This window comes from Ischnura elegans, chromosome 1, assembly GCF_921293095.1.
Source record: "Ischnura elegans chromosome 1, ioIscEleg1.1, whole genome shotgun sequence".
NCBI lineage: Eukaryota > Metazoa > Arthropoda > Insecta > Odonata > Coenagrionidae > Ischnura > Ischnura elegans.
In genome coordinates, this window is record NC_060246.1 from 63,578,329 (window position 1) to 63,590,661 (window position 12,333).

A 12,333-nucleotide genomic window follows, 5' to 3' on the forward strand; every position below is an offset into this window, starting at 1 on the left:
AGTTTTAATTGTAGAAGGTAGCGAATAGTGGGGAAAATAATTTCGACTCGTTGCATGTATTTGTATATACTGTCCAATTGAGGAAATGAACGGCTGATCAAAGTATATGGTATTATGATGGTAATATATGGTTTTCATTGAAAGCTATAACTATTATTATATTTGGCGAGTTAGTGTGTTAACACAAGCTAGAAATTTTTCAAGAATCGACCTGATTGCCTACATTGAGGATATTTTTAGTAGCTAGTCAAGTGATGAAATAAAATTATGAATAAAACACGTAAAATTTGGGCTAATCGTAGTAATTCTTTGCATTAATTGTTATTGTTTTCGCACTGTCGATGAAGCAAGCTTATGCTTCATATAATAAGCGCGAATGTTAATTTCTACCCAATTCACTTAACTAGTTAAATATTCATCACTTATGCTACTATTATTTAATTAAAATAAAGCAGATATCATTTTATTTTTGGCTATTATTCCATTTTTCAATGCTTGATTAGGTTACTTTAACCTCAGAAAAACAATTCGACATCGCAATGCGCACGTTTTCTGGGTTGCAATACCGAATAGCTCGGCCTCGAAGACCGCGCAATATTATAGCAAGCCTACCGGTTGCAATTCGCCGTTCAGAATAATGAATTGCTACGGGCCTATGCTATTCTGAGAATTACGTCTTCCGGTGTAGTAAAAACACGAATTGCAACCGTTCTGAATACCAAATAGCATAGGCGTTGCAATACGCTATATTATAGCAACATCGGTTGCAATATCGGAGAATATCATAATGCTATTCCATCCAGAATAGCAGCCAAGGAGTGATATACTTCTTAATTAAATCCCCAACATCACCATTTTCATGTATCTCAATTTGTTCAACCTTTTCCCCACGGAGGGCATGTTTTCACAGCTTGAATTTTTCGATGCAAAAGGCCGAAGGCCGTGTTTTCACAGCTTTGCGGTCAAGCATGCCAAGTGGGTCCCAAGCGCTATTAGGGTCCCTCGGCGCGAGAGGTCCTACCCTTTCCTATTGTCTGTGTGGGGATTATCTCGGCCAATTCAGGCACTTAGTGTCCCACTCGAGGAAGGTGCTCATGGTCACTTATTGTTTATAAGGTGGAATAACTAAAAACGTACATGTTTCATTTATTGAAAATAAATACCAAGAATAATATTCTGGATGTTCTGCTGATCGGTTATAAATCGGACTTTGCTTGCACTGGGAAAATGTCCAGGCTAATTACGGATCAATCGATCCTGAAAATACTCACCAGAAGTGATAGTGAAGATGAGGATAGTGACTGTAGAAACACTATTTTGTATTTTTTCTTATTTAATCTTTCGTCTTTATTTTACAAGCGAATTTAGGACAACATTGTCCTCTCTTACAATTAACTTGATTGACAATCACAATTTCGTGCATTATATGAATTTATATTTATCTAAGTGAAATTGCTTTATAAATATAATTTCGCCATTTTAAACAACAAATTTGTAAGATTCAAGTAGTTTCATGAGAATTTTTCAGGAAAATATTCATCTAAAAAAATTCGAAATGTTTCATTCTCATGTTTTCAGAGAACTCGTGGAGAGCAGACGCAAATGAGGAGAGTGTGGCTTTGGGCATCATTGATCTAAAATATGTTAATATCATAAATCGTAAATACCTAGAAGTATGCTAGGAACATTGAAAGATTTCACTCCCTTTAAAGTATTTGTTGGTTTATGATATAATGCCCGGAAAGGGTCCGGCACCCCACTAGGAAAGGTCACTAAGTGGAGGAAGTGACTACCTGGACAATTCCTTGCCAAGAAACAACTCCATACAGGGCGAAAAAGAAATGCTCAAAGCCTTCGTTCGTACAGCCAAAAGCAACTTCCCGTGAAGGAGCCCGGCACGAAAGGGTTAACCCGGCGGTAGTCGCGCCCATTTTCCGAACATATACGGTCGCGTGGGGTGTCTCTGACACCCCAAAAGATTTTCTTCAATTTCTTTCATTAAGAATATATTATTTAAAAATTTCACATCTCGACGTATCCTTTGTTTATTTAGGAATGGCTATACTACATATTTCAAACCATAAATTCAACTTTTATTTTTTTAAGAAAATATTTTTGAATAACCTATTTTCCAGTCGACAGTCCCAGTTCCTCCGGAAAAATTGCCAATTTCTTTTTGTTTCAGCCAAAGAACACAGCAGAAATGTTGAGATATAAATACATGGCATATACTTTTATAAACATCAATCACTGTATCTCATCATATTTTCAGCGTCGACCTCTATTTGCCTTACGTAAATACTAATCAATATACTAAAATAATCTACTTATCGATATTGAATCGATTTCCCAAAATATATTCTTGAGGAAAAATTTACGATTATATTACGGTCACTTATAACTATTGAAATACTCCTTTTACAAATTATATACAGCATTGGAAAGGTAAACTAACAAATATGTAGTCCTCAACAGAAGTTCAATTTCACGCTATTGAAAAGTTTTATTGAATCTAAAGAATATAGAAAATAAATCATGTAAACTATTTATTTGCTTCTAATCACTTCTCAAAATTTTCAGCAAATTTGTACCACGCATTAGTTTCTAACACAGTTCACAGTATATTTTTGTTTTTATATCTGTTGGAAAAAACACATCTTCCAACTTTTTTCTTTTTTTCTCCTCGTCCTTTTCTCAGGCTCATTTTACGCATATTCCTCTATTTTTCAAGTCTCTAGAGATTGTGTTCAATATCGATCTAATTTTACTGTATGGAAAAGTTAACGATCGAGTTATTTCACGAAGAAAACTTCTTTGCAATGTGATAGTGAATTGGAATACCTAGGTATTACAAATGCACTGATGTCAGCAGTGTTTGGCAAATGAAATAAAATGGCCATGGACCATCTCCTGATGTTTCTGTTTGTATGATAGGTGCTGCCTATTTTGTCTAATGTGGCTAGACCTCCTTCAGTGCAGTTATAAAAGGTCAATATTTCCGGTTTTCTTTTATTATCTGTTTGTCTTGGATTCATTGATAGAAATAGCTGTGTGAATTGTTGGCGAAAGAATTACATTCTTTGCCCATCTTACGACGCAGGAAACTAGAGCTTTTTTCTTCCTAAACCAAAATAAACTGCTATTTTCTCCTTTCTTTTACATATACGACTTTCAGTGCTAAATCTCTTTTATTTTTTGCGCACTGTTCCCGCAATCGTCAAATTATTGCTTAGAATTTTATCTGCTTGCGGAATATTATTGAACCAGTAGTTCAAATTATGTTCCTCGCGTTTCTGTTTACAAAAGAAAACATTCGATTTAACTCCTCTTATGGAGTATTATCCACAAAAAATGGACCCTCTGGTTGCCACCCTGAGTAGGTACATCTTCAAATACAATCGAATTTGCCAATGCAAAAATTTTGATGCTATATTTTGCGGGGTTGGAAGGTGAATATTGCCTATATGAACATCATCTTTGAAAAGGAATCAATTGCTCATCAGCTTTTTCTCATGGCCCAATTCTATAATGTTGCCGTATATTGCGAGCAAACATGTCAAATACATCTCTATTTTGTGCTAATTTGCCACTTTTCATTTTCTCTACTCTAGCAGCCACGTTGTCGAAACGAATAGATAAAGGGGAAAAGAGAAATATGTTATGGCTCATGGAGGAATAACATATTTCCACTCCTAATCCATTGTGGTTCCAAAACAATGAAAAATTCTGTTACTCAGTTTCATTTGCCCTGGCTAAAAGTAAAATACTATTCAAAGTCTTTCCTGCCTGTTTCACTATCTCTTTTACGAGAATAATTTTCAGTGACTTTCTCTACCTGAATATTGTTGGAATTTACAATTTTCTCTACCATTCTTTCAATGAAAATCATACGAAAACAAGCCATTCGTTTTTTGAATCCAATTTTTTTGCTAATAAGTCCACTCCTCTCAGTGACACTGCTACAATTTTACGTTCTTATGTTTGGTCTTGATCCCTGCGTATTACACGTTGCAACTCCATACTTCCCAACATAAGCTCCCTTCCCTTTTACAAAAGTTCATCATCTCTGCACTGTTGTTCAGTGTAAGTGTCATGCGCAGCTATATGACACCAATCTTCTTTTTCATCAGAATCAATCTTCTTCTCTCAAAGATTCATTCAAAAGGCAAAGACTCTTTCTTTTACTCTAGAGGTAGCTGACATCTAGTACTAATTGAAAACGATGAATGTAAGTATTATAAGGCCAGCCTTCAATGGTAAATTCATAGAAACATGTAAATAATGATTTTTTAAAATAACTACTGCACTAACGTAATTGAACGAAGTCTTCAAAAAATCACTTCTAAAAAATCGCATTTTCTACAAAAGTTGACGTCAGAAACAAATAATTCCTCATCCAAATTTTCAATCAAAAGTCAAAGTATATTAGCTTTTCCCTTTTTTAGAAAGACTGCAGGAATCCATAGTGTACTGAATGAACGTGCTGTAAGTATTACATGATCGATTTTTCGTGGCTCACTTCGAGAAAAATCACTGTAACATTATAACAAATTACTAACTTTCTATTTGTTTACATAAATTTAGGCAAAAAATATACCAATAAATAAATATTTATTGATGTAAACGTAAAAAGACAAATTTCATGGCCAGTTTCAGAAAAGTAGCTATCAAATGTGATGAAAATGAATGAAAAACATTCAAGGCGACTTTGAATACCAGGCGGCAAACCGAAACGAGAACAGTCGTGTGGGGTGTCTGGCGCACCCCACTCTGCAGAGCTTTGACAAAAGTAATTTTTCTTAAAAACTTGCATTGATTTTGTAATAATCTTTTACATGTATCCCCAGAAAGCTTAAAATATCAGCTGGAGGAGGTTACAGGTCATTGCAGTCACAATTCCAAGAAAAAATAGCGCTTATATAAGGCTGGGGTGTCTGGGACACCCCACTCGACCACTGCCGGGTTAACAGAAGAATAATGAAAGTTTGGTGTAAACCAACATTAAAATTGATGCCTATTTAAGATAAATATAAACACCTAACTGTTAATTTGAGTGACGTCATGCTCTATTGCACCAAGAAAAATTACAGCAGGCCAATATCCAACTCTTGGTCAATCCAAGATATGGAATTAAGGTGTCACAATAATTTTATGAAATCATTATCTAGCTTCATGATGTAGTGCAGAGACAATTGAAAAATGAAAGCTTTCCTAAGTAATGCCCAGGTAAACTCGCAGAAATAACAAAAGGGCACACAGTGACTGCTTGTCACCAGCCGAATCTTTGCAAGCTGGCAAAAAATGAATGATCAGTTTTGTTTTTATACGTTGAAGTAAAATAAAATAAGCTAAATTACGGTAGAGCTACTTTTAATGTTCCTCTTTTTGTTTCAAAGGTATAAGGCGGCACACTCCGATTATGCAACCAGCAATCACAGTCAAGAATTTTGTATCCATTAGTATAAGGAGCCCTCTTTTCTAAATGAGAAGAGAGGGAAAAAACCTAGTCTTAGATTCATGCAAATGCAGTAGCTGGTTATGAGGCACATGTATTCATATTCATCCCAAAACACTGGAAAGACTGCTGTGGTCAATTAACAGCTTATAATTTTACGTAGCATGTAACTAGAAATTATATTAGAAGTCTGAAAGTTGTCTGAAAACATGGGCAAGTCCTGCCCATTTATGTTAATTGCTTATGCCCAACTGTGTAACATAAATGATCAACCACAATTGACCGTCCCATCATTCCTCTTCAAGACAGGTGATTATCTTGCATTATGACTATGTTAGATATAAGAATCCCCTTGAAAGGGGTCTGCTGCATATTTTAGGATAGCCTCAGGAGAAAGTAACAGGTTGCTGCTGTCTTTTTGGTTAATTAGCAGGATTCTTCTCCTCCAGATAGCTTTGTACAGATAAGTAAAAATGTTTGTCAAGTGCGCCAGAGCTAGTATGTGGAATTCTGTTCCTTGAGGATAATTTGCAAGGTGAGTAACAGACCAAGTGCATGTGTCCGTTTTCTTTCTGTTTTTAATTCAGTATATTTTGCTTTTTGATTTGCCCACCTAAGTAGAAATTTCAGTGGAATATTTTGAAAGGAACATAAGGAATTCTCTGGACTCCCCTAACTTGACTAGGGTATGGCCTTAAAGAATTAATTTCATTCAAGCAATATTGACTAAGATCTTGAGTAAAATGATGCTGAGTGCAAAAATTAGCGAAGCATAGTAAGTGTCTGACTGACTTTAGTCTCCAGAATGTCAAATTTGAATTGGAGTTTTTCTGCAAATAGCCACATATTTGAAGGCAATTAACGTTATTTGAACAAAGCATGGTTGGTTAAAGGCAGGTAATCTACCATGAAAAATAAATGAGCCAATCCATTCTACACAAATTAAGACTAGTAAAATACAAAAAGGTAATAAAACTTACTTTTTCTATGTCATCAAGGTCACTTCTAAGCTGTTCTTGTAAAGATTTTAATGTTGCTAAAGATAATTTACTTAAATCTGTTGTTCTCTGCAAACAATGCAAATGGGGTCCTCCCTGAAGTTGATCCACCTCCTTCTGCAAGGACTTAACCTGTGAAAGAGCCTGCACAACAATAATCAAGAAATTTCAATTGAAACTATGTTATTTATAAAAAAAATGTTAAAAAATCATTGACACATACTTCATCCCTTTGCTGCTCAGCAATGCTTGCTTTCCTATTTGATTCTTCAGCTTCCCTCTTCCAGGCTTCACATGCTGTTCTTGCTTGCCCTATTCGATCATCCCACGAGGCAAGTTTAGCTCTACTGGAATTCAATTCTTCTCTTAGCCTATGGATCTAAAATAATTAAAATCTGAGTATTAATATCCATCAAGAAAAATATTTTCCAGTAAAACCAAATATTAAACATAAACATACCTCAGATAAACTATTTGAACCCAAAGATGGGCTTAATGAAGGGAAACTATTGACCAAAGGTGATGCAGTTGATGGATGATGAACTCTATTGCTTGGAGACATATTTTGATGAGATGAAAAATCATACAATCCTCCAGAGGGAAAACTTCCTATTTTTGAAGCACTGCTACTAAGTTGCATATGTGAATGGTTAAGATATGTTGGAGTCTGAAAGGAATTCATAATTACAGCAAGGATCCATTATATTCAAGTAAAATCAGAGAAAAATACAAATAGCTAATTGGAAGGGCCATTCTTAAAATGTCATTAGGTTATAGCACTACGTTAAAAAAATTGGGAGACAAAAGTCTATTCTAGCACATTTTTTTACTATAAATATAGATTGCACGAGTAACATCCAAATTACCTCTCTAAATATAACTAAATGTTTTGACAAAAGTATTACAAGAAATAGAGGAATATTATTAAAAAGAAACAGTAAAGAATAAAAAATGAAATTTATTCAAGGCACAATAGTTATTTTGCTATAGAGCTGCCAAGGAATTAATTCATATGGCCAATTATCCTTGGGCTGCGGGAATTCACGATTTTAGCTTCCAGCCAGTGCATAAGCGACCCCCTGTGCAGGAGGCACTCCCTGCCATGTCTGGTAGAGTTAAGCTCCTTTGTGATCCTTATGGTGAGGGAAAATGCCCGAGTGCAAGATATTCAGGTAGCAATAAAAATTTTGGGTAAACGCCGCAGTCAGCGTGCAAAACATATATAAACGTTCCCGCACTCTAAGGGCTAAAAAGTTAGCCACTAGGTGAAGACAAAAGTGTGGTGACGTACTGGAGGGATCCCTTGCAAAACAAATATGGAAGCTTTTGTACATATAAGGTGATTGGGTTAACATTGATAAGTTTTCATAGATTTATTGAGAATAAATAGGAGATTTCATCAATATTTTGTAGGGATGGTCAGATCCAGGATTTTTGTCGGATTCGTAGTTGATTTCAGGTGTCAGATCTTCGGATATTTTTGGATCCAATTGCATTTTTAATAGCCTACTATAAAACGAAGTAATTATTCAAGTTTCTTCTCGGTAAATGCGATCAAAGGAATGCTATTTAGATTTGCAAACATGTTTTAATACTCAAACTGATTAAAAATAATGATTATAATCTTTCAAAGTTAATTGATAGCATTTGAATTTTCCTCATGAACATTTCCCCCAAATTTTGTCACTTTCTCGTCGCATACTGACTTGTTTTTCACCCGCAAATTGTTCAGCTGTGGTGAGGTGGATTTTGCACTTCCTCGTGATAGTTTCATGCCACAGTGCATGCATATGGCTAACAATGAGCTGTCCTTATCTCAAAAAAAAAAAAAGCTTCCACACACTGAAATTTTTTATAAATATATCATTAAATTAAAGTGTAACTACACAATCTGCAACACAATTGACAATGCTTATAATCACAATGACTTAACCTGCGACAAGGTGAGGAAACAGAACGAGACGACCGCTCAGGGATCTCGAGAGGAGGGGTGTGTAGCAGAAGCGTGTATAGGAGAGGTGGAGGGGAAGGAGCATGATCCCTCTGTCTTTCAAGTAATGAGACTATGAATTAGGGAGTCAACATGTCAAACCTTGCTATTTTGTGACGTTGTTGCCCTCACAGTGAAGCTGGGCGAGCTACGTGATATATGAGGTTGGCGTTTCCAGTCTGTTTCTACTTGTTTGAGGGGGCTAATGCTATGCTTGATTCTTTGAAAATTGTGCTGTTTGGACAATATTGAATATTATTATAGTCTAGTTTTAACAAGAAAACTTAATGGGAATCAATTAGAGCTGAAAAAACTAATATATCGTCAGAAATGCTTTGCATTTGGTCTCATTTTTTTAAAAATCTAGTGCATATCATCCAATTGCCAAAGTTACCGAGACATCTTCAGGCCCTGAAAGTCACTCACCTAGTATTTATCCTCCAGAAACGGAGAATTGAAGCAGGTAAGCAGAAAGAGGTCAGTTGGTGAGAAAGGGTTGGGATAAAACATGTGTTTATTGTCTTGTGTAACTTGATATTTTCCTTCGAAAACAATGATTTATGGTCTGTGTGAGATCGGAAGCAAATAAAAAAATCAGAGACAAGGGCTGATGGAGGGCCAAGGGTGGTTTTCTGATATCTGCGACGTACTTATTTTTGATGTGGTTTATATCCTACAGAGCTGAGATTCTCTCGAAAGTGGTTGAATCTCTTGGGAAGAGTCACACTATGTGCCTGCTTCATATTGCCTAAAAAATTTCCATGTCTGAAATTCTGTAGCATGACCCCTGCAAGAGATTTTAAACAAAATGGTTCATGAAGAATGGACAAGAGTCGTACTGCGATGGCGCATGGGAAGAGAGAATCAAACTCTTTCCACTCTCTCTTATGGGGTACTGTTTTCACTGAAGCATTAATTTAAAACTTCGGATCCAGAACCTTGTGACTTCAGCGAATGTCTTCAGCAAATTTGGATCTGAAGTATCTGGTGAAGGACAATATCCATGGATATTTGGATCTAAGGTATCTGATCCAACCATCCACAATATTTTGTAGATACATTATTTCTAATGCTGAGGAAATCAATTTTACACTCTTCTACTACTTTTAAATGACTGTTTTTACATTCCAATTAAAATCTACAGAAGACACCGGCCTTTGAAATGGGATTTCCATTCACTTTTAATCATTATATAACATAATTTATTAGCTAAATCTACCATTTACACTCATGTAAGAGATGCACCCCTACTTGTAATCTTAACCTTATGATACTTGCAAGGGATGGTCGGATCAGATCCAAATATATACAGATGGATAATTTCCCTTTCAATGGATACTTTGGATCCAAATTTTTTGAATAAATCAACTCTGGATGCGAAATTTTAAATAAATGCTCCCATGAATGCTGCATCACATAAGAGGCGTGGAAAGAGTTCCGATTCTCTCTTTGCATGCACTGTTGCACTGCGATGCTTGTTCTATTCATGAGCCATTTTGTTTGAAAGCTGTTGTTGGAGTTATGCAACAATTTTGGAGGCAGAAAATTTTAAGGGAAAATACAACAGATACATGGTGTGAATCTTCCCAGGAGGTTGAACAATAGTCAATGGAATCTCAGGGCTGTAGGATAATAACAGAGATTTTGTCTTTAAATCGATACTTGAAGCTTTTACGCGGTGGAAGGGCTCCATATTAATAATGAAAAACACTTTGTTACTTCCACAAAATTCTGTTTTGTGGAATTTTGTGGAAGTAACGAAGTATTTTTCATTATTAATTGAGATTTTGTCATTAATTGGGAGGCTCACCCCAAAATTTGGCCTTCAAATCATTAAATATAGGTTGCTTATTGTAAATTAAACAAAATATAGGCACAATCGAGGATAAAAAACGACGTTTTTGAACTTGAAAATCCAGAATGTTATTCCCGAATTACCCTCTTTAGAGAATTGATGTTTGTGAATTTCATTTCTTTCAAAGTAAATGTTAATTATTTGAGCTATCGCATGGGCTACTATACATCCAAAATTTTTATATATGATCTTAAAATTCCGAGGTGGTGCCAATGGCAAGATGGATGCCGTGTGCTCATATCATTCATGGAATCATTCAAGCAAATTAGGACATGCTCGAAATTTCATTATTTCATCATTTCAAATTTCATTCAGTATGTTCCTTGAATGATAGTGATAGGCAATATTGTATTTCATAGGTGAGCTAAGATAACATAACAGCTCATTTTCGTTCTACTGTGTTCACCGAATAAACAGAGATTTTGTCATTAATTGGGACTCTCACCTCAAACTTTAGCGCTCAAATCATGAATGAGTTTAATAATTGTAAATTAAACAAAATATAGATGCAATCGAGGAGAAAAACAACATTTTTATTCATCTAATATCCCGAATGTTATTTCCGCATTACCCACTTTAGACAATTGATGTTTGTGAATTTATGTTCTCTCAAAGTACATATTATTTGAGCTATTGCATGGGTTATTATGCTTCCAAAGTTTTTATATATGAACTTAAAATTCCGAGGTGGATGCCAATGGCAAGATGGACGCCGTGCGCTCATATCATTCACGGAAATTATTCAAGCAAATTAGAACATGCCTGAAATTTCATTCGCAAGATTATTCGAATGATTTTTCAAAATGAAAATTTGCCTTTCCTTTTAAAGCGGCCTTAAGGATTCATTTTCTTGCCTCCAAATGAGTAATGACATCCAAGATGCATATAACAGACCGGACTGATAAGGATAACTTTTTTTGGTTCTCTGCTGAAAGTTTCATAAGTGAGGTTCGACTGTGTACACTGAAAGGATGTAAAGATATACTGTTCAAATTCTTAAACACAAGTCCTGAAAAGCAATGCCTGACAACAACTTTAGCTTTTCAATCCATGTGACAGTTGCAGCAAAGAATGATAAAACCAGGGGAAGATTTGAGAAAAACCTTACGAGATGTGCACTATTTCACTGAGAATGTAATTGTTCAATTCACATAAGCTATTAGGTAACGTTCTTTGCAATATTTACATTTGCAATATTCAAATGAACTTCATTCAAAATTGTACCTTGAGTGTCATTTGTATTCAATAAGTTGCAGAAACAATTTTTTTCACAACACAATCAGCCCTTACTAAGAGCATCATACTTAATGAGAGAGAAGTAAATGAGCCTTGGCAGCCAGAGCAAGCAGCATTAATTTCAGCACTTTTCCTTAATACTGCTCACTAATTAATAAGCAACCACTACATAATATATGAATAGCCAAAAGTAGATAATGATGAATTATAATACAAAACAGAGTGTAATATGAACATCTCAGCTTGATAACTTACTGAATCTAATGAGTCATGATGAGAAAATCCTGTTGCGGAGAGGAAACCAGAGTGAAGAGCTTGGAGAGGAGATGATGTAGATGGAGAGAAATTTCCAAGAGATTTCCGGTCACCTAGTGAGCTCCCAGGAATATTTACTGGAGCTGAACTACCTAAGATACCTGTGGGAAGAAATGGGATATTTTAGTAAAAATGCTAAAAGAGTATAAGGAATTAAAATATAAACTGAAATCATAGATGACATATGAAAGCTAATTGCTGGTGTATGTCATCATTTTGAGGTCAAAAATACCAAAAGAGACAAATGTGTAATTAATGTAGCTACTCAACTTATTATCAACCGAAAACAATAATTGATTCTAAATTTAAACAAAATTTCATCTTAGACACGTATATTACCTGAACTAACTAATCCTGATATTGAATGAGTCACAGTTGGAGAATCAGCTTCTAAATCCCTATCCACTGATGCAGCAACATTTAATGGTTCATCTAAGCTCAGATCTTCAAGAGCATTACCTAAGGGAAAAAATCATCAAAGGGA

General features: G+C 35.3%; 1 protein-coding gene across 1 annotated transcript in view; it reads right to left on the reverse strand.

Annotated features, from left to right (window-relative positions):
- Positions 1-12,333, reverse strand: part of LOC124162068 (RING finger protein unkempt) — a 41,126-nt gene that overhangs the window by 2,156 nt on the left and 26,637 nt on the right. The window contains exons 9-13 of the mRNA XM_046538422.1: positions 12,189-12,308; positions 11,790-11,950; positions 6,914-7,120; positions 6,677-6,832; positions 6,436-6,597 (exon numbers count right to left, since the gene is read on the reverse strand). Of these exons, the coding sequence (XP_046394378.1) occupies positions 6,436-6,597; positions 6,677-6,832; positions 6,914-7,120; positions 11,790-11,950; positions 12,189-12,308 (806 nt within the window). The remainder of the gene's footprint in view (positions 1-6,435; positions 6,598-6,676; positions 6,833-6,913; positions 7,121-11,789; positions 11,951-12,188; positions 12,309-12,333) is intronic.